This window comes from Aphelocoma coerulescens, chromosome 2 (genome assembly GCF_041296385.1).
Source record: "Aphelocoma coerulescens isolate FSJ_1873_10779 chromosome 2, UR_Acoe_1.0, whole genome shotgun sequence".
NCBI lineage: Eukaryota > Metazoa > Chordata > Aves > Passeriformes > Corvidae > Aphelocoma > Aphelocoma coerulescens.
This window is the reverse complement of record NC_091015.1, coordinates 52,338,535-52,361,816: the sequence shown is the minus strand read 5'-3', so window position 1 is coordinate 52,361,816 and position 23,282 is coordinate 52,338,535. Positions and strand designations below refer to the sequence as shown.

General features: G+C 39.1%; 1 protein-coding gene across 2 annotated transcripts in view; it reads left to right on the top strand.

Annotated features, from left to right (window-relative positions):
* The first annotated feature begins 5,123 nt into the window (after nucleotides 1–5,123).
* MRPL3 (mitochondrial ribosomal protein L3) overlaps nucleotides 5,124–23,282 on the top strand; it is a 30,522-nt gene continuing 12,363 nt past the window's right edge. The window contains exons 1-6 of one of the 2 annotated variants that reach the window (XM_069007453.1): nucleotides 5,124–5,268; nucleotides 8,136–8,314; nucleotides 9,176–9,267; nucleotides 10,057–10,155; nucleotides 14,036–14,135; nucleotides 16,012–16,072. In XM_069007453.1, coding sequence (XP_068863554.1) covers nucleotides 5,159–5,268; nucleotides 8,136–8,314; nucleotides 9,176–9,267; nucleotides 10,057–10,155; nucleotides 14,036–14,135; nucleotides 16,012–16,072 — 641 coding nt within the window. In that variant the 5' untranslated portion in view covers nucleotides 5,124–5,158. Of the gene's footprint in view, nucleotides 5,269–6,223; nucleotides 6,341–8,135; nucleotides 8,315–9,175; nucleotides 9,268–10,056; nucleotides 10,156–14,035; nucleotides 14,136–16,011; nucleotides 16,073–23,282 lie in introns of those variants that run through there. The other variant, XM_069007454.1, reaches the window with a different exon arrangement.

The window sequence follows — 23,282 nt, the reverse complement described above, 5'->3', positions numbered from 1 at the left end:
AAAAACAACACAGTTTTGCAGTTGTCTTTATTTCTCTCTCTGCCAAAAGGCTGCCTGCTTTCAACTTCCATATTCCAAGGGAAGGGTAATGAAGTGTTTCAAGAGATACCTGACCTGAAGCATGGGCATTTCTAATGTTAGCACATTATAGCATGGGCACCAAACAAGCCCACTCAGTCTGTGGCCTGAGTAGTAACTTTTCCAAAGCCTGACAAACCCAGCTGTCACAAAGTGTTCAGACCATAGCTGTAAACAGATCTGGCTTGGAGAGCATGATCCATCAGGATTGCATGTCTAAAACATGCCTACTTAATCCCAACAGTCTGGCTGGCTTTCAAACAGGATGTATTTTGGCTATCCAAATTTATAATTTCTTCTGTTTGGGAATTCTTATTTTGTTTCATTTGTGTTTTTTAATCTCACATGCAGTATGTGTGTGGCACATCTTCCAAAAGAAATTTTGCACTGCCTGATTTTGTGACAAGCAGTCATTTGTAACTTCATCCTCACACAGATCACCTGTGTGTGATTGAAGAACTGGTTTTTTTTACCAAAAGAATATTGAAGCCACCTTTTTAAAAAAAAAGAAGACACACAAGAATGGAATGGTGGTGGATTGCACTTTGCATTGAAATATTTATGTATATAAATGAAGAAATTAGATCGATGTTACTTTTTGTGTTCGAATTTTGGCTGCTTCTTTTGCTAAAAAACAATTGTGAAGAATGTGACTTGTTAGAAACTAAGGAGAAAATTTGACAAAAAGTAATCTGTGTGTGATTGTCCAAAAGGCAGAGCTTTGGATGAGTTGTGCTCCCACGGAATTGAAAGCATTCTTGTTGCTAGTTCCTGAAGAAGCTTTTTGGGGCCAGTGCTGAATATTTCGGAAACCCTCCCCTGTGAGCAAAGGGTTTTGGTTTAGAAATACATATTTTTAAATGAGTTTGCTGGTAATGTAGTAGTCTAGCTCCCTGATTCTTCTTTAGAAGTAACTTCCATAGGATCAGCTTTGATTGATGATTTTGTACTCTTAAAGGAAGGCAGTGGGATAGCCAAGATGCATGGGGCTGTCTCCCCAGCACATTCAGTTCTGTCCCATCTCTATCCTGTACTGCCATCATTCACACTTGCTTGTAAAGATTTCTTCAGCGGATCAGACACTGAGCAGCAGCCACTATTACTTGGTCATGGGTATAAATTGTCTGGAGATGTCCAAATTGATAGATCTCAAATCCACATTTCCATGAAATGGCTGACTCTTCATTTGAGAGCTTACCCTGTCAGGCTGCACATCTCTCCCTGTGTGGGTGTATTTCATCCAGAAGCTACTGTGATCTCCCCTTACATGTCATACACAACTCTGCTGATGAATCTTAATTCTTACATACAACACCTCTAGTTTCTTATTCCCACTCCCCCCCTATTTCCTTTCCTTCCCTATTCTCAGAAGGAGCGTTTTCTAGCTGTTAAAGCACAGGACTGAAAAACCAATGGCTCCTTGTTCTTTTCTCCTCCAGTATCTCATTTTGTTTTCTTGGCCGAGTTTTTTAAATTTTCTGCACCTCAGATTTCTCATCTGTAAAATGAAGGTCACTGTCATATATCATAAATTTCTCACAATAGTACTGGGGGACTTTAATACTTGAGAAGTGATTTGAGATCCTTCCTCAGAGGCATGATGGTGCTCTCGCCATGTAAAGAGTATTACATTATCCTGGGATCAGCATTTAGGGATGTAATGTGCAGTTGAGAAGTTCAGCCTTTTCTTTATCATTTGCCAGACTGAATAAAAGAAGTAAAAGAATGAAAGAAAGCTTTCAGCAAGAAAACTTAGGAATCACATAAATCATTCTTCTGGTACACGTGATCTTTGGCTAAACTGATTTTTGAAGTGTTTATGGTTACATAGAATGGGGCAGTTACAGCTCTTCATTACCAGAGGTGTTACAAGGTGCTTCTGTAATGTAGCATCACGTAAAATGCAGAAAGCAACAGGTTATTGTATGCTGAGCTATAAAAACCATCAGTCATTTTCATGTGTGTAGGTGGTCTATGTAAGTGTCTCTAGAACCCCAGATGCTTTCTGTTTACTTTACACAAGCCTGATTATAAATGCTGTCTACTTAAAAACAAATCATTATCAGTGGTTGATATAAGTCAGCAATTCTATAGCAGCCCTCAAGTATTCGGAAAGATACCTTCATAGTATTGAAAAATCAATAGGAAATCTTCAGTCTGTACAGATCTCAGCATGTAAAACAAACACACAATAGTGTGGTGAGTTGGTGTAGGATGCAAAGAAGACAAAACTGGCCATATGGTAAAGGCTTTCTAATGAGACTTTGGAAGTTATTTTCATTGCTCCAAGCCACTCTCTGCAATAAAATACTAGGAACTTTGTGCAAGGTAACATCATTAAGTATATGAATATATCTCTGAAATGGGATATTTTTCTCCTATTTTATCTACTTAAGGTTTTAGCTAGGCCATTCTGCCTTTAGGCTGAACTGCCATCAATTTCTCCTGCAGATTTTTTAATGCAAATTTAAATTTCTAGTGCCTTTCAATGGATCATTTTAAATTCTGAAAACTCCTTTAAAATAAATTACATCTTGTCTTTTTGAGATAACCAATGATCTAAAATATATTCTCTGCCAACTACAACCCTGCCTTCCTTTTTATCTCAAATACAATTTGAAACCCAAAAAAATCGCAGAAAACTCAGAGACTCATAATCCCTATTAGCCCAAAACACATTAACATCTATAATTCTTGAGCCAGATACTGGGATGAGTTGTATTTTTAGTTTGTAAGGGAAACTAAGTCTCTAGAGGTTTTAAAAAGGACTAATACACTGCTAAGTGCTTATTACCCTAAGGTAAAACCATGATGAACAATGTAGTGTTCTACTTTTTTTCTCTTTTTTTGATGGAAGAGTCTACAGGTATGAAAGGGAAATTATAATAATAGTATTACTTTAAAATATCTTTTATCTTAGTCTCCAGATATCAAAGGCACATAACTTAAGACAGCTAAATGGTTTACAGTTTGGTATCTTAGAAACCTGCTGTGGGTCGTGGGGAACAGTGGTCTAAGCCAAGGCTTGCTGCAGGTTGCCAAGGTGATATTCCAACAAACACACAGGGAAGGCCCCAGTTCTGTGCAGATTTGCTTGACAAAAGCCCTGCAGTTCTGCAATATTCAACTGCGTCCCTTGGGTTTACCCACACACCAAATACTGTGATAGAACAGCACATGGCTTAAGTGAGCCTCATTATTGTATTGCCCTAAGGTCTTTGCTGGTGAGCTAAACAGAGCTCCCTCCTTCAGTTCTGGCTCTTGGCTGCTAACACAGGTCACGGCTAACTCCCAGAAAGAACTCAACTCATTATTCAGATTGACATTCCTCACCTGGGATTATGGGTCTTGCAGTCACACCTGCTGTGTAAATCTTACCCTATGTGCAGTCTTTCCAGCATGAAGGAGTTACTGGACAAACTCCCCCTACCCCTGAGTAGCATGGACATTTCAGTCACAAAGCATTGCTACATTTATATTCACTGGGTTTTTTTTTTGCTTTGTAATGGGAAGGATGAGCTGGAAGGTTCCTAGGGTAAGTTTACACTTCTCAGGTTATTTTTTTTCCTTTTATTTGCAGAAGTGCCATTTTGCCACAAGAAAAAGAGAGTTTATAGCACCACCTGTTCTCCTTCACACAGAGGTCTTATTTGTACCTGCAGTCCTGAGCTGAGGAGCTGCACTATGCCACAGACAATTTCAGCAATTAGAGAGCTGTATGAGTGATAACAGTCACCCCAGCTGCATGTTTGCTTGCAGCATTCACTGCAAACCATCAGCTGGTTGCACTCCCACCCCCTCTTTTTTGTTTTTTCCAGTTTCACTGCAAAGTTGGGAAGACCCTCCAAACAGATCAGGTGAAACTCAGGTGACCTTTCCTGTGAAGGCTGCCAGTTCAAAAGTGGTGTTTCAACTTACTGCAGTTCTGAGGACTACCCAAGGCAGCAGACTGGTGGGAAAGATTATTTTGTAATGTGGGCTTTACCTTTCTCTTCCTTTCCTCTAAAAAAAAGTGGTAGCCATTTCCACTGCTGTGCAGAAAGCCTTTTACTGCTGTGTTCAGGAGGAACTTGAATTCTTGTCCCACTGATTAGAGCAGGCAGTTTGCCATCTGATTGCATCCAGAGTTGCAGCCATCTTGCTACACCCACTCCCCCTTACACACACACACCTGACAAGTTCATGCCTCTTTAGCACCATGACAAGCTGCATGCACCTAAAAAAAAACAAAAAAAAAAAAAAAAAAAAACCAAACAAACAAACAAAAAGGTTGATTTTGCATCATGATAAAAAGGGAAAAAGTACAGCACTGAAACTTTTCTCTCAAAAATGTGTGCCCCCGTTTATTACTTCCAAGTTACTGGTGCATTAAATCCTCTGTCACCTCAGCTGTGCAGGATGCTACATGAGAAAAGCATCATTCTGGAGCAACAAGGCTCGCTAGGATCAAGGGAGCCCTCTTCTCTGATTGGGAGCATGTTACTTGATCTTGCTATGTGCCTTGGTTCCACATCTCTGAAATGGGGACAAACAGAATTTTGCTACTTCCAGGGGACTTTGGTAGGGTTAGCACCACTGTAGGGTTGCCACAGTATTCAGAAATTGGGACATAACATTCCTTTATCATTTTTAGACCCTTTCTTCCTCCTGGTATAGAGGTCTCTGTCAGAGCAGCAGCATAAGCTACCAATGGACCCCATTAGAAAACACATCTGCATGAAATTTAGCAACATCCCTGTTGCTGTTCTTGATGCCAGGGAGAGAGCAAAAAGATGCAGTGATGTCTGTGATAGCAGAGATTAACCAGCTTCAGAGAGGCAATGTCAGTTGGACTGTGAACTTGGGAGATGCATTTCTGAACACAGTGTGGCTAGTTCCTAAAAGGGCAAGAAGTAAACACAGGACAAGGAGTGTGTGTGAAAGCTACTGGTAATTTTCTGGATCACAGTTTTGAGTGTGAACACCAAAACCACCCAGTTATAAGCCTCAAGGGCAACACCCACACACACGTACCTCAGTGGTGGAGAAGATGGAGTAGTGGGGTAAAGAGAAGCAGGGACAGATTCCAGCTGACCAGCTAATGTGTCTTTATAAAAAGGGATTTCCGCTAAAACCAAAAGGGAATCTTTGCTATCCTATCTACTGCACTCTCGGCTGTGCTGGTTGCCTGCTCAGAAAAGGAAAAAAAGGGTGAGTCAATTCTGAATACTGATGAAAGCCAGACCTCCCTAAAGCCAGAGTGTCATAGGTACCATCCCTGTGCCAGGCTGCCCAGACCCCTCTGCCTGACCCACCTACTTTACCGTAACCTTCTCTGGCTACGCTATTAAATACACTTCCCATAAACGCTGCCCTCTTGCGCAGCCACTCGCTCAGAGCACCTAATCATAGAGCCATGGGATCATTCAGGTTGGGAAAGGCTTCTAAGATCGAGTCCACCCATTATCCCAGCATTGCCAGGGCCATCACGAAACCCCGTCCTTAAATGCCCCATCTACACATTTTTTGAACACTCATAGGGACAGTGATCCCACCACGTTCTCTGGGCAGCCTGTTCCAATGCTTAAGCACCCTTTCCGTGACGCAATTTTCCCCAATACCCAATCTAATCTTCCTCTGCCACAACTGGAAGCCGTTTCCTCTCGTCCTGTCGCTCACTTCCCTGGGAGAAAAGACCTGAAGTGGTTAAACCCCGCGCCCCGCACAAGTTTGGCACGGCAGAGTCGCTGCTTCCCAGGCACCACCACCTCCCCGAAGGCATCTGCTCAACACCCGCAGGAGGGTTTTGAGTCCATCGTCCCGCAACGCTGTGTGCCTAAGTAGTGTTTGCCAGCGATAAACCCCACCAGCCGCTAGCATTTTCCCGTTTTAGACACGTATGAGTTGGATGTTACTGGCTGCTGGCTAGAACACAGGCAGAGGAGGGATGGAAGGGCTGCGGGGGGAAAGGGGGTCCATGGCTATTTGTGCATGTCCTCGCCCTTGGGTGAGGTATTCCCCCCGAGTCAGAGTAGCTCAATCGGTCACGGGTGCTGCAGCCCACGCCTTTGGGGTGATTCGGGAGTTTTTATGCCGACGCTTGAGCTCGGCGCCCGCGGGGCCGGAACTGTCTGCGCGGGGCAGCACGGAAGGTTTCCAGCGGCGGACGCGGCAGGGCCGGAAGGCGGCGGCGGCTCCGCCGGGGTGGCGGCATGGCGGGCTGGGGGCGGCTGGCTCGGCTCGGCGGGCGCCTCTGGGCGGCGGCGCCGGCTCCCGGACGCAGGTAGCGGCACGGCTGGGAGGGGAAGGGGCTGCTGCGGGGGAAAGGGGGGGGAAGAAGAGGAGGCAGGGAGAGCGGGGAGCAGAGCGTGGCTTGGCTCCTGTTGCAGCCCCAAGCAAATAGAATCGTAGAATGGCCTCGGTTGGAAGGGGACTTTGAAGAGAATCTAGTTCCAACGCCCCTGCTGTGGGAAGGGACGCCTTCAGCTAGACCAGGTTGCTCAGAGCTGCATCCATCGTGGCCTTGAACGCTGCCAGGGATGGGGCATCCGCAACTTCTCTGGGCAACCTGTTCCTGTGCCTCACCACCCTCACAGCAAAGAATTTCTTCCTAATATCTAATCTAAACCTACTGTCTTTCGGTTTGAACCCATTTCCCCTTGTCCTGTCACTATATGCTCTTGTAAGTAGTTTAGCCTCGTCTTTCCCGTAAATTCCCTTCAGGTACTGGAAGGTGAGGGGCACCTCAGCGGCCCTTGTCCCTCGGCGGCCTCTCCCTGCCCCTGGGCGCCGTCTCTGGTCGCCCTTGGAGAGGCCTCTGTGTGCGACCTGCTGGAAGCTTTGCTCGTGCAGAGGTGGTGGTGCCATGGGTAATGCTGGGCCACTCCAGCCGTAGAAATAGCCCCAGCCTCAGAAATAGCGCCAGCCTGCGTGGGAGCTATGGCAGGACAGGCGTGTTCGCATCCAAAGCGTGTTCGCATCCAAAGCATCTTCGCAGCATTGTGATCGACTTGACCTGCCATGCTTTGGGTCATCTTGGCCTGCTGGCCACGTGCATTCACTACCTGTATTGTTAGATACCCTTTTGTTGGTGTTGCAGAGGACTGGAGAGCATTCAACCCTTTTTTAGCCCTCATAAATTTATGGCAGGACACTAAGCTGTTTAGCAGTGTTGTTGGGGCTGGAAGGGAGCTGAGGAGCCAAGTTCCAAGCTGAGTTCTTTCTCACAATGTGGCCAGCCCTGAGGTCAGACCAGGTTGCTCAGGGCTTTGTGGTTTTGGGACTTGAAAGCCTCCAAGGGCTGAATCAGCACAGTCCCTCTAGACCCCAGTGCCAGTGTTTGATTGTCTTCAGGCTGAACATTGTTTTCTTATGTCAAATCTGAATTCCCCTTTTCGGTTTATACACTTCTCATTCTCCTGTCATGCACCTCAGTGAGCATGGCCTGCCTCAGTCTTGTCAGTAAGTTTCTCACAAATTATTCCATGCCACTTCTGAATGGGACTGTGCATTTCTGCTTTTGAATTTCATTGGGTTCCTTGTTGGCCAGAGGGACACCCTTGAGCATCATCCACTGCTCCCTTCAAACTTATGAAGGGTGCACTCATCCTCTCTTAGAGGCCACTGATAAACATATTAAACAGGACAAGTCCTTGAATTGACTCTTGAAGAAATCTGCTTGTAACTGGCCTTCTAGTAGAGTCCAAACTATCAGCTGTGACTCCTTCAGCCCAGTGATCCAGCCAGGTTTTTGCTCACCTGATAGCCTACTTATCCATGCCATAACATTCCATCTTGGATAGAAGGATGCCACAAGAGATTGTTTTAAAAGGTCTTGCTAAAGTTAAGGTAAACAATACCTACTGTTATCTCTTCATTCATGGATCTAGGTGGGTTTTTTTTTATCTTAAAATGAGTGGTTGGTTGCTTTGTTGTTGCTTTCTCCCCTTCAGTATAATTCAGAATACTTAGTCAAATGACAAATAATTAGGTGTTTTATAAATTAGATGTAACATACATGTTATGAGACATTTTTTGTACTGATAAGATGCTTAAAACCTTTTCCCACCACTGGAAAGGGGGCAGCTGGGCTTTGTGGTCAGACACATCAACAGTTCAACATGGTGGCATGAGCATCTTTCTGAAGAGAATGTGGAGTTCCTCAAGAAGGCAACTGCAGAGGAGTACAAAGCTCAGACAGCCAGCAAGCTGTGCCCTCTGAAGGATGAGCCATGGCCACTGAATAAGTGGACACCAGGTGAGAAAGTATCTCTTCAGAAACACCAGATTCATGCTGAAATTATTATTGTTGTTGCATTCAGTAACACCAGGATTGTGTCTTGTGAAGTATTCTCCTTTTGGCTTTCACATCAGTCATTCAATACATCTCCTAGTAAATAAGTAAATGTAATATATCAGTTCTCTAAAAAGCATTTAAAATACTACAAGGTGTTAAGAACCTTGTAAGAACTTTTAGTTCTTAAGTTTGGTTTTTTAGTCCAGCACTTGGCCTCTCCCACTGCTGTACAACAACAAGTTAATAAATTTAGAACTCGTCAAAAAAGTCTCCTTGGAATATAAAGTCTATGAACTTGAAAATGTTCTTTTTAATATTGCTGGACTCTAAAGAAAAAGTGTTGTATATAATACATCCCACTTCTGGTCTGTGATTAAAAGTTCTTATGGGCTAGAGCACAGTATTTAGTTTTTGAGCTTTCAAAAGGGTCACGTCATTTGTGTGGCAGACTTGACAGGTTGCCTTTGCAAAGACTGGGGTGGGAGGAACCTCCTACAGTTAATTTTTCAATAGTTAGAGCCAATATTAGAGCCAAGTATTTCAATATTAGAGCCAATTAGTTGGCTCTAATACATGGGCATTGTATTTCTGAAAAAAAACCAAGCCAAAAGTAGTTGCATTTTCTATCAAACACAGCTGAAACATGTGGAAATTTACTGCTGGTGGGATTAAAAACCCCCCGCCTACCCACAGGGACTTACTGGTGTTTTCTCTCCTTCACCTCCTTAAGAAAGATCAGAGGTAATGGGACTTTGCAGATTATTAGATGAACTCTCAATTATTAAGTGTGAATTTGCATCCATGTTCTGTTTTGATTTACAGATTCCATCAGAGTTGGTGTTGTTGCAGTGAAACTGGGAATGATGCCAATATGGACCAAATCAGGAGAAAAACATGCTGTCACACTACTTAAGGTGAAATAAATCATCATGAATTTCATCTCCTATACTGTATTCAGATTGTAAACCAGGCGTTTCAAGCAAAAGTGAAACTTAGTACTTGTACAGAGTAGGAAATCCTGAAAGAAAGTAAAGATTTCTTTCACTTATGTGTAGTACCCCATGCCCATTCTGTTTATATATGAACTTTCTAGGAATGGTCTGCCTGCTGCCTCAGCTATTCAAAGGCTGCAGAGCTGTGAGTGGTGTTACCTAGGTGATGCAACAAATCTGGGGTTAACTATCCCACTTCTTTTATTTTTCCACCTGCAGGCGTGTTGGGATTAGTTTCACCTTGGTTTCTGAGCCTTTGTAGCTCTGAAGCTGCTTCTTCATATTCTCTGGCAGCTGCTGTTGTGATGAAGCCTTTTGCTGACTGGTTGCTGCCATATGAAGAGCCACTGCTGTGAAGGCCATCAAGTTTACAGGGCAAAGGAGCAGGAGTCTAGAATGTGGGCTCTGACTGTATGCTTTGCATGCTTACAATAGGGATTTTGCAGATCTTGCATGCAAAAGGTGATTATAAACGTTTATTCAATTTCTAGAGCACTTCTAGAGAAATTAGTTCGCATTCTACTACTTTTTTTTCTAAAATAAGCCTTCAGTTCATTGGAAAAGCAATGTCAATGGTAAAAACATAACACATTCTCTTACTTGTAGGCTGCATCTTCTGTTACGAAAACAGAGACTGACTTCCTTTATTACTGTTGCCTTAAAGTGTACACGTCTGCTTATACTCAAGCAAACACTTTTTCTTTTCTTTAGGTTCAAGATTGCCATGTTTTAAGATACGTTTCAAAGGAAGAGTCAGGTGGAAAAACAGCTAAGCTGCTTGTTGGAGGCAAAAATGCATCTCCTTTTTCTGTAAGTGAACCGCTTTGGGTATTGTGATTGTTGTTTCTGTTGTGATTATGATACAAAAGTAGCATAAGTAGACTTCTCTGAAAGATTAATTGGCAGACAAGTGTGCTTTGGAACTGATCTTTTGTCACGTTCATCTTTGCCTTTTCCTAATGCTAGTGTAAAGTCTTGCTTAAGAGAATAGCAAGAAGAACTTTTTGAAAGTCTTGCCTCTTAATTCCCCAGAAAAGCTGTGAGTTCAGGAATTTGCTTTGATGTGCAGTGTCCCATGCTGGTGAAAGGGTTTGAAGGACCACTAGCAGTGTAGAAATGCATGTTCACCGTGTCTGTGAAGATGCAGTTGAGATGAGGACTGCAAGATGCACACTTTAAGGGCCTGTTGTAAACTTACCCAGCATCATCAGTTGTTTACAAGACTATGTACTCTAGTTTACTCTTCTGTATTGTCTTTTTAGCTGTAGTGCTATTTTTTCCCCAGGTCTGTTGACATTGTTGAATTTGCCCATAGTTCTGCTAATAAGTAAGTTTAAGACTTGTGTTTTCAAGAAGATAGCTTCATGATTGTATCTCATCACCGGCCATATCAAAGCCACTCACTTGTTTAGACATCCCAGTTGCTTGATGTGGAATTCCCAGATGCCTTCAGTGGCTGAGATTGTCTAGCAGAGCTGTCATTCCTCAGGATGAGTTATAGATCATGCAGGAACAAAGCATTCCCCCAAAGGATTGCAGTTTCTGTGATGCATTCTTTTTGTAAAATACAATTTTTCACTTCTTGCAGTATCCTGACACGCATTTGTCTGATTTAGGCCAGTAAAAAAATCCCAGGGCTTGTGACTACTAAGCAGATCATCTCAGTTCATGATTGTGGCTTTTTGAGGACATAGATTTCCCTTTTTCAAACAGATGGTTGTCCAGGGCCTCAAAATTAATCTGTGTACTTGTTTCTGCTTTAGTAGAGGTAAGAGAAGAAGGATGTTTTTTCATTTGATGAATGTGTTGGCTTTTTTAGTATATTCTACTGATTTTGAACAGGCTTATACTTCAAGGTACCATTCTTTTATTCAGTGGGTTTATGCCACATTTCACTATTACAGCTTGTACTTTTCAGGTGTCTATCCTGTCACTTCAGTCCATTTCCACTTTCCAGGTATGACATTCTTCCTGGAAAAGTGACAGTTGTGTTTTTTCTTTCCTGTTACTTTGGTCTAAGACATACACGAGTCATGGGAATAATAATTTTCAAGTTGTATTTTGCCCATTAGACTCCTTAGAGTTGATCTGTTCATGAAGATGATGTTACCAGTACTCCAGTATGTTGTCAGAGTAGAAACATGCCAGAAGTAAAGAGGCATAAAGAAAACTTCTTTTTAAACAGCCACTATGAACTAAGGAAACTTCTTCGAAACAGAACTACCTGAAAAGTCAACTCAAGAATGTTTTAGTAGTGTGAGTTATGTTAAAGACTTTCTTTGGGCATAACTTTTCCCACATTAGCTCCTATTAATTTGGTTGAACTTAGACTCATTTTAGTAAAGAAATTAATTAAATATCCTTTGAGTAATCTTTGGTGAGGTCCTGGCCTGAGACTGAACTGTGTATTATTATTATACTGAGTTCTGTATTATTATTTTTGATACCATCGTTGTATAAGCTAGATAATTCCTAAGGAAGAATTTGGCATGCTGATTCTGAGCAGTTTTACTTGTTAAGGTGCTAACAAGTGATGTATTTCTGTGGTTCAGCTGCAAGATTGGATCATTGTTTTCCTAAGTTTATCAGCTTTTTTATGTGTTTCTTTTCTCTCTGAAGTGTCAGAAGTGAGAATTAAAAGAAAGGTGAATGATATTGTCTTGTATTAGCATAAGCAATTTCTCTTTTGTTAATTCCTCCTAGGAACATCTGTCTTCCTCAGATTCCTCACAGCTAGTGATTTTTAATTAAGTCAATCAAAAGATTCCTTCAGTAGATTTGCTAACAAAGAATTTCCTGTATTTCTTTGGAGTGTCAAATTGCTTTAAAGACCGATAAGGAGTATCGCATTTTTAACAGCTTTATTTTTCCTTTCTTGCTTGATGTATGTCACTCTGTTATAGGTGAACAGATTTTTCATGATTTTTTAATTCAAAATTATGCTCAAAAGTACAGTTCTGTCAGTGCATAAACTTTTTTTTTTCCAAAAATATTTTATAGACTTCCTATAATACTGGAAGATATTGTTGGTGTTTTTAAAAATTAAGAGCATCTGAGAATTCACTCAGTGTTCTCCTCTTCAGTATTGCTTTTTAGGAAGGGTTTGTAAAGACTGCAGTGTTTTGTTTGTAAAAATACATCTCTCTGACTTGACTGTTTGAAGAGGAGGTGCTGTTACAGTAGAAAAGTGCAAGGCTACAGCCTAGAGTAGGACTCTTGAGATGTAAGTGAATTTTACCCTTTGACTTCACAGCTTTTCTTCAGCCATGGTATTTGTTTCCAGCCACCCATGCTGAGCACAGGGCTCCCCTTGGTGTAGCTAAAGGCAGCAGTTTTACATAACTGGAAATAAAGGATTGATATACAGGCACTTACTAGAAAGGCCATCTCTTTATTTTTCATTCTCACATATGGTTCTGCAGATTAATACAGTTGCTCCACTGATCCCTCAAATATTTGTGGTCTTAGGAAAGATTTTTTTTATGTAGTCAATTTTGGCTTTTTAAAGGTATTTGATATATTTTGTACTGTGACCTCAAGTTAACAAATCTCTTGGAAAACACTTCGCTCTCAAAGACAGATTCATAAACTTAAATTTTCTGGGTTTTCTAATCAGAGATCCCCTCATCATCTTGCTTCCTCATTCTTCATAAAACTTCTCTGTTCTTTTAACACTTTTCAACAAATGTTTGAAAACTAAAGAAAGGACTGCATGCAGATTTTCAAAACTGTGTTTTCAAATAAGTAACTAAGTAACATTTTTAAGTTGTTCACACTGTTTGGTCTTAAAATACACAAAATAATTTTTGAGAGAGAGGGAACTGCACAGAAGTTTAGAGAGAAGCAAACCTCAGAGATGAGATTATCCAAGTGTGACAGAATTGTTAGATGCTTAAATTGCTTTCTACCAGAATTCATTTGAAGGAAAATCAGCTGCATCACTCTTTTTCCTGTGGCCACAATTTTCCTGCATCACTGTTTCTGTTGCTTGGTTTCATCTCAGTGGTCTGATGTTCTGTGAGATGTCTTGTTTAAAACTGCTGAGAATAGCTTTAAGTACTTTTAAATTTGTCGGACTCATCTGAAAAGAAGATCCCTGCTTTAGTAAGTCAGCAGTGGTTTGACACTGAGTGTACTTGCTATATCTTAAAAATACTTGGATCATATACTTGTTATTAATTTTTCTTTTTCTGCCCAGAGACTGAAAATTTTCTTCTGTGGAAATTTAAGCATTTCTAGAAGTTTCTGCAAGATGAGAATTTGTTTCTATGGTTTTCTTAGTTAAATAAATTCTATTTGTTGTGGTGTGGAACTAAGTCATCAGAAGCTTTGAAAAAGAGAACAAACTTTTAAATTACTACAAAACTCCTTGTAAGCCATGAAAAGAAAGTAGTATCTTTTATCTACATTCTAAATGATTGGTTTCCCTTTCCTGATCTTTGATATCTTCACATATTTCTTGTTTATGTTAGGTATCTGTAGGGTAACTACTTGAGAGAAAATAAAAGACAGACACAGGAGTTTTAAAATAAATTTTCTGGAGAGATAAAATGCAAGCCTCAAGATGAAATTCTGGTATGATATATCTGTTTCTCTGAATGATGTTGACGGTCTGTAATCATTTTCTGTGCTAGGTTGATCCTTAGGTATTTTAAAATGACTTCTTTTTTATGGCTGCTTTTTGTTACAGAAACCAGAGTCTGCACATGAAATTTTTAAAGAAGCTGGAGTGCCACGGAAGCAGAAAGTTACAACATTTAATGTAACAGATGATGCCATAATTAAGCCAGGTAATCTTTTTGAGCTACCAAGTATTATGTGCACAATCCTTTAACATCTGCCACTTGTAGACCTAAAGGAAGTTACAATGTGTATTTCAGTTTTGTTTTTTATAGAAGTTGCTGAATTCTTTGTCATTAAGCACAAGCAAACTTTTTTCATAGGGAAAATTAGAAAATGGGTTTTACTTTCTAGTTGAGATGTAGGCTTTTTCCTGGATACTGTGTTTCCATTGATTAGTAAATAAGTCCAATCCAAATTTACTGATCTGAACATTGAGTTAAGAAGTAAATGTCTGTAACCTTGACTGACTTGTTGGGCATAAATATGGATACAGTTACAGGAAGTTCTGTGTTTATCCTAATGAGAGAGACACAGAATTTTGTGGTAATGTTTCTCAGGACCCTGAAATAGCAGTTTTTTTTTTTTTCTTCTTGCTGCATTCAAAAGTAGGACGATGGCTGCTTTTTCTGACAGGTTGCAAAATAAAACATGCTGAAACATGTTTTATAACAAACATTCTCACTAAAGAGCAGTATTGGAAGTTTGGAGATCAAATGAAAAGCTTTAAGTTTCTGAGGTTTTATTAGGTAGTGTATTAGGTTGCTTTTATTTTGTGGTTTTTGGTAGTTGCAGGTATTTTCTGAAGACTTATGTAGGGTAGGAAATTCTAATGTAGTGCCATTAGTGGAGCTTTTTGCAAGACCTTTTTAAGACAGTGCAGATAAAAATCAAATCTGACGTAAAGAGGTAGTCTGCACTGATAAATGGAAGCAATAGCTTGAGATAAAGCAGAATTGCAAGTTTTTGATAAACTGGTTTTGCAGGGTGTGTATTTTGTACATAACATCCTTTATGTGCATGGTTTTGTGTCAGTTGACAGTTATCCCAATGTGTGGATTGTGTAAATATAACATGAAATAATGTGAGGGTTTTTATGCTTGAGACTTTCAAGAGGTTTACATTATTTCAGTTTGCATTCATACAGATCTGAGAAAACATGAAAGCAATTGAAAAAACATGAAGCAATTAGAATTTCTTTTTTTTTAAATGGATGTATAACAGACTAAAATAGAAACTGAAATATGCAGCCACATGGATCTTCAGATTAAAGTTCATTTATAATGAACTAAGTTACCAGTTCTGCTTTGTTGGGTTTTTTTAAGGTGCTAAATGAAAGAAAATTGCACTTGGATGAAAAAAAAACACTGAAGACAAAACAAATCTAAAATTAATATTTTGATACTGCAAGTACTTAAGGAATTAGTGTAATTACAGTGAGGTGACTGATGTCACTGACCTACAGTAGCACTGTTTCTGCTAAAGGTTAGTGTGTAGACAATTCCCTAGTGGATGAAGCTGTACTTTTGCCAGAGTCTTTAGTTTGGAAACACTTCATCTTAATAGAAACATTGCAAAATTTTATTTATTTTTTTATACTTAACCCCATTTTTTAAAGTAAGGGGTGGGGGGCGTGGTTGTTTTTGTTTTTTTTTGTTTGATTTATTTTTTTAAAAACCTTGTGAAGTGCTAGTAGTTCTAAGTGCAGCATAATCTGTTTTCTTGCTAAGCATGTGTATTATGAGTCTTAACTAATTAGACACTGGGTTTTGGTGGTGTATGAAGGGCAGTGTATCTGACTAAAGCCTTGACCCTTCCTTCCTACTTATCTGAAATTGGATTAGGACCTGAGAAGTGTGCTTAAATAGTAAATACAAAGCTTCTATTTCAGTCAGTGAGGTTCATAAAGAAGACCAAATAAGATGTAAATAACAAGTTTTGTTTCCTTTCCTGTGACTGTAATGTACCCTGGAGGATAATGACTGGCTAGTGGTTTGAGGATTTCAGCACTTAGTTAAACATGATCTCTCTCCTCTTCTTTTGCAGGTACTCCTTTGTATGCGGCTCACTTCCGCCCCGGGCAGTTTGTGGATGTTACTGCAAAAACGTAGGTTCCTGGGGATTTAACGTGTGTTAAATCTCTCCTTAAGAGACCAGTTGATTTTTTTTTTATTCCCCCTCTACTTTGGTTTGAACCCATGGCTCACAAAAGCTGAAATACAATTGCAAGGGTGGTGACAGGAAATTGACACCCATTCACTCACTGGGTCAAAAATATCAAAGTATCTTTCTTGATGAGGCTTACTCTTGATTTTGAACAAGGCAGGTAGACAACTAATACTATTAAGGGTCAGGTTCTGCCACATGTGTTGTCTCTCACATCCACTTGATTAGCACAGGCAGAGATCTATAATGCAGTATCTCTGGTATGTGAAAATGGAGAATAAATGCCGAAAGGCATCAGTTCCCAAAAAGACTGCTTGATTGTAATTTGGTGAAGAGATGTGAAGAGAGATGTGGACTGAAAGGAAAGCAAAAAGATAGTCAATACATTTAGCAGTGTAACAGAGCTGTCACATTCTTTTTTCTCATTTTCTCTCATATTCCAGCTCATGTCCTTGCCAGCAGTGGCTAATGATCTTTAATGTGGGAGGAATGATTTCCTCTCAGACCACTGCAAATGCCAAATTAGAGCTCAAGCAGTAGAGGGTATCAAAAGAAAAACTGGCATCTTGTGGCAAAGGCATGGTCATGGCTCTTGAAGTACATCTGTGATTTCCCTTGACCAAGAGAATTCCTGTCTGCATATTTCAGTGTTGTGATACAAAGATAATATTTTCCATTACATGCTTTATTTTCTCTGCAATGGAGATAGTACTGCAGTTATCTCACATATGTGTGAGACTCATGTCCAGTACTACTCACAGGGTCCAATACTACTCACAGGGTTTTGTATATAAGGGGAAAACAGCCATATCAATAGAGCTGAGTATGCAATTCTAATACTCCTTACTACTTTTATGACAGCACCCTATTGAGAAAAGCAGTTCAAGGAATTGACTGGAATTAGTATTTTTTCCATGTCAGACTTTCTTATGCAATACTTAAATCTGGCAATTATTCATTCTGCTTCTAAGTTGCATTCAGTGAGCATCCTGTAAGAGACCATAGCTTGTTTGCAAAACAAAGCACATGATCATTAGGAATACAGTCATTTAATGGAGATTAAGTGTTAGTCTTTATTAATGCAGAAAAGCTTTGTTTTTCTAGGAGTTTTTCAAGAACTAGGAAAGGGATTTTTTTGGTTGTGTAGAAGATATTGGTGAACAGCCACAAGTTATTGGTTTGTATCTTGCTTTATGTATTTGAAAATATTAGCAAGCTAAAAAGAGACTGGGTTCTTGGTCCTGTTCACTGAGTCCATCCTAGATTGTAATTCAGCATTTCTAATATGTTTTCTCTGGATATTTGTATGATCCCTTTTCAGAAATCAGCTGTTATCATGTCCACTTAGCTCTTGGGCAAGAATTAAGTTATTTTACTACATTTCAGTTTTTCTTTGGGTCTTCTATTGTTTTCCATGCAATTTCATCCAGCAAAGCCCCATCCAATCTGGGGAAGGACCTGGGTCTTCCTGATGCAAACCATTATGGACTTAAAAAACAGTAATTCCTAAAAACGTGCTGTCAAGTGAATATATTTATTTATTTTAGAAATATATTCACATGAACATGTACTTTACATTTTCAAGTTTGTCAAATTTTTAAGTTTGACAGTAATTTTGCTTTAATTGGAGGAACCACCAGAGTGTACGATGTTAAAAATCATGTGGATGAAAATAGCAGTGCTGTTGATAATAGCATGATTAATTGTAATAATTCATTTAAAAAGGAAAGAAAGAAAATGAATATTGCCTCAATGAGGAGATACTATAGTGGAATATAAAGGATATTTTAATCTTTTACCAGCTGTTAATTATTCAGATGAGCAAGATATCCTTTTGTATGCTTCCTTCTGCCAAAATGTAAATAAAAAATACTCTCCTTATAAATAAGCAAACTTTTCTTAGTTATTGTAGCCTGAATGAAGGACTTGCACTGTATTTCAGAAACCTTGGTTAGCTTCTTCATTTGGTTACCAAAATGTAGGGTGTTTCTTTATGACTGTCTTCTTTTAATCTTCTCTGCAAATGTTTTTGTCAAAGTCTTTTGAAATGTTTTGATTCATTTATACCTTTGTAAAGAAAAACACTTTCACAGGAATGAGAGGGTTCAGTTAAAGATTTATATATCCACTTCGTTTTTATTTTATATTTTATTTATTATATTTATTTAGTTAGTAATTACATTATATTTATTTTATTTTATATATATGGTATGAGTGACTTTCACAGCACTGACAGTAGGCAGTGTGTCTGCATGCTGTCAGTCTTCTATAGCGCTGCAATATTTTCCCTAGAACTTACTTTCAGCAATTCAAAAGCTCAAGCCTTAAGTTTAGCCCTGCTATGCTTTGAGCTAAAGTGCACAGCACCATCCAGAAACACTTTTCTCACAGGCTGCACTTCTGTGACTCCACCTTGAGCACTGCATCCAACTCTACGGTCTGCTCAAGGGATGGAGCACTTCTCCTACGAGGAAAGGCTAAGGGAACTGGGATTGTTCAGCCTGGAGAAGAGAAGGCTTCAGAGTGACCTAATTGCAGCCTTCCAGTACCTGAAGGGAGCCTGTAAGAAAGATGGAGTAAGACTATTTACAAAAGCATGTAGTGACAGGATAAATGGCTTCAAACTGAGAGTAGCTTTAGGTTAGATATTAGGAAGAAATTCTTTACTGTGATGGTTGTGAGGAACGTCAGAAATTTTGTCACTCCCAAGAAAAACGCCAACAGTAGTTTTGTTGGAAATGGGCTAGAATTGAGTGGTGATTCTGGAGTGTTCATGGTTTATTTAAGTTTTGCTCAGTTGACAGGGTAATCTGAGGCTGAATCTGAGCTCTCCATTTGCCTGAAATGATTTGACTAAGTAGTTGGAATACTTTTCCCTTGCAGCATCTAAATAATGGTCTTTTAAATTAACTAGCAAAATAAATTGTTGCTTAATTAGAGTGCTTTATTTCAGCAGCTTTCTAAATGAAAGTTGTCTCATTAGGTACTGGCATTTTCCTTGTATCAAACCTGGAAAATGAGGGTTTTTAGAAAATTGGGTGGTTGACCTGAACATCTGCTTTCCTGCCGGTGAGACCAGAACAACTGTAATTAAACTCTATTTTTAACTCTACAGAAAGATTATTTTCCTTTCATTTAACTCTTGTGTGTCTTAGTTTTTCATATCATCATTGCTGCCTGTGATTCCTTTCTGGGAATCAGGTAATGCTTCACTCAGTGAACCCAAGTAAACTAAGTCACTAAATGGCATCTGTTGAAGAACAGGGGCATTACCATTTCAAATCTAGTTTTATAAGTCTTGTGCATGTAGGGTTTTGTGTTCAGATATGGTGTCTCATGGTACTGTTAGAGCAAAAGCATACAGCCCTTGATTCAAACCAAGACAACAAGCAGAAGCTTTCTTAGCATGATATCACAACAGGATAAGTAGGGTGTCAAACATTCTACTTCTGTGTAGGTTCTTGGTTATTGTATTTCAGATGCTGTAGATAACTTGATTTTCTCTGAGTGGATTTTAGTGTTTTATTCTGTGAAGTTAATATATAGTACTGGATTAACATTCCATTTTGACAGATCTTAATGTTTTTTGAAAAGTTCTGATGTGGCTGACGTTGAGTTTCAATAATTACTTTTCTTTTATTGGTGGCACTCGCTGAATGTATTACACCTAGTAATTTTTAAGAAGGGCAAAGGGGGCAATTAAACAACCTGAAATTAAATGAGTGATATTAATAGCTGACACCTGGTGTCTGTTCTGGAAATCAACAGGAATATAATCTTACATAATATTCATTATTTTTGTCAGAATAAAAAAAGTTTAAGAAAGGTTTATACACTTTACAGTTTTCTCTGATTTTCCATAATATGTCTTGAACAGCATGCACCTTAAGTTCTTTTCCTTGTTTAAATAAGATACATACCAGTTTCAAAAGCACTTTGCATTTCATTCAATTGGAAGAATGTAAAATCTTTGCATTAGAACTACAGATAAATTTTGAATCACAGAAAATTTACTCAAATTTTTTTGCATATAGTGGAGAAATCCACCACTTGTCTGAAAACAGATCTTATTCACATCAACTTAGGCTGTAAAAACACTGTTCTTTAGAGTACTTGAGGTATATTGGGTCAACTGCGTAGTTGACCAGTTCTAAATTTTACTATAAATCAGATGTTAGTAGTTCCTTACTTTATTTTAAACTTTACATTCAATCTAGATAATGGTGTAGTTCTTATTCTGATTCCAGCTTGATTCCAGATAGAGCATGAGTCGAGTAAGAAATATACACTGTGCAATTGTTTTTCCTCTTGGCATATGTTTAAAGAACATTACACTTTTTTTCTTAATCAAAAGCTCCAAAATGAAAAAAAACTGTAGCTGCTTCTTATTTAGTTATTTCAGTCATGATGGCTGTGTCATATTGAATAGAGAATTAATGTCAGAAAGTCATAAGGTAAAATGCCCTTGTAGGTAATTGAGTGATTTTTACAAACAAAAAGTTAAACTAATCTGAAACATTATTGAACTAATACAATGAAAAAGCCTTGATAGGTCGTAAAACATTGCACATTATAAAATACTCTAAATTTCAGCATTGCAATATCTTTCCTTGGCTTTAGGCAGAATATTTCAGAGGCTGAAGATTCGTTTTCATATTCCAGATTAACAGATGCAAGAGGACTTTCAGGTTTACCAGAGTGCTCTTTTTTTAGTCTGGTCACACGTTCTATAAATTTTCTAAGGCTTCGATATTGTAAAATCTGAGTCTTTGTTCACGGAAAATACGTATGTAATTGGAAAGACCAAGAAGCAATTGAGCATTCCCTATTGCATGAACCATTTAACACTAGCAACTCTTATCTTGTGATGTAATCACTTCTTTTTGAAAATATCTTATAATATTTGATGTACTAAACTCTTTTTTTCAAAATACATCTCTTGCATGTATAAAGTGTTTGAGTTTTAAATTTTTTAAAGCCAAATTTATGGTATTATAAATTCATGATAAAAAATGAGCAATCTGAGTGAAATGTTGAAGTGGTTTCATGACATCAGAGATTTATTCTTCGTGACTAAGGTTGACAGTACTGTTTACTTTTGAAATGGTAGCTTTCTGTGGTTGTGTGGTTTTCTCTGAATTGCAAGGGCATTTCTGCAGGTAAAGAATTTTTCATGCTCCATCATTTCCCTGCTCACTCTGGTGACTGCACAGCTGCTGTTATGCAACCTGCTTGCAGTTGGTTTTGGAGACTTTGCTAAGTCCATCTTCTAGCTAGAGATGGCAGAAGTAGTCTACTTGGAAAACATGGCCACTGATAGGTAGTTTTAAAGAGAAAAATAGCATTTTGGCAGAACAGATAGGAGTTTTCCTATAGCTTAGTTTCTGCATGTATTTCATAGTTACTGATCCCTAGCAATATGAAAACACAAGTTTTGAGCCTCTCTTTAAAGTGTATTTTTCAAACCATTTTTTATGACTATTGCTGTTTACTACTGCAAGGTTTTAAAATAATCTGATTCTATCAGAAACTGGTGCTACCAAAGCCTTGCATCCTTTGGATTCCTGTCTTGTTTTCCTGATCCCAGGTAACCCAGGTCCTCCCTCCTGCAGGTGCCTTCATTCAGCTTCCTCCCACGGCCCCGACCCCCTTCATATCCTCATGTCCCACCACTGTCTGCTGGCCTGGAAGGGCTTGTCTTGCTGGTGACAACCACTTGCATGCCTGGCCAGCTGGCAGGTCAAAGGAAGATATCACTACTTTAATTAAGTTTTAGCTTTTCCTTAGCTGTAGGTAAGGAGCAAAAAGTAGTCAGGAGCTTCTAACCAGTAACTTTTTTATTCAAACAATTACACATTTCTTTGCCATATTTAACTGGGATTGACCCCTAGGTTCTGAGCAGGGAAAGGAAGACTGGGAGACAAACACTGTGGTTGCACAGTTCTTGTTCCGTTGCAGTTCTGTAGCTTTAGAGAGTCTTTAAAGCTGTTTTTGACTGTGGTTTGATGTGTTCAAGGCAACCAGGACAGGAGTTAGAGGAGAGTTATTCAAGTGGGAAGACGAAAGTTTTCATGAATGTTGGTGTTGTCTGTGTTTGTATGTTCTCTAGTTTTTCATGGCAGGGAGCAGGGAGTCGGCCAAGTGCAGTTCCTGCGTAGAGCGTGCTCTGTGCATGCTCATACCCAGTTTTATTTTAGATGCAAAGCGCCTATATATTTTTATTTTTAATGTAAAGTGCGTTAGCAGAGAAAGGATTTCTGTAAATTGGAGGAAAAGGATCCTCTTGCTAAATCAATCACAGGATATTCTGAGTTGGAAGGGACCCACAAGGATCATAAGGTCCAACTCTTTAAGTGAAATGTCCTTACAGGGATGGAACCCACAACCTTGGTGTTAGTAGCACCCGCTCTAACCAACTGAGCTAATTTCAGGTTAAATTAAATAATCAGTGCAGCCATAAACAGTGTGGTCAGACTTCTCCTTTTGGATACAGACAATGCCAGTTTAACACACAGTTTATTAGGCTTTTCCTTTGTGCAGTGATAAGGTGATCTTTACTATTGAGTCTGTTCCTGCAGTAAAAAAGAGAATTCTAAAGCCAGTAATGCTGTCATGTGGCTCAAAGATGAAGGACATGGACTCTGAATATATATTTGATTTGTTAATGTGTTTTAGACATTATTTGTTAGATGAGTACGGATCACAGGAATTACATGTTGTCACTATACATAAAGCTGTTCTCAAGAGATGAGTTTGTTGTAATATGGAAAAGAAATGGTCTTTCTAGCTGTCTCTTTCCTGTCTCAATGCTTAGGCCTGACATTAAGTTGTGGTATATGGTATTTTTTGGGTTTCTGATTGGGTTGTTTGTTTGTTTGTTCTGGTGCTCACTTGGTGAAAGGTTTGTTACAGTAACTTTTATTGAGGACAGTCACTGCAAGGAGCATTTTATGTTAGTCTTCTTGCCTATTTGACTCTCTTCTAGTGCTTCATATTCTGTAAAGCAATCTTCAAGGATTGTGCTAAAATATGTTTATGGTAGAAAATGCAGATTTTATTTAAGTATATTCTTCCCTAAGCTAAGCATTGTTAAAGGTAATCATGAGCCTGACAGAAATTATTGGTTATTGCTAGAAACCTTATGTCTGACT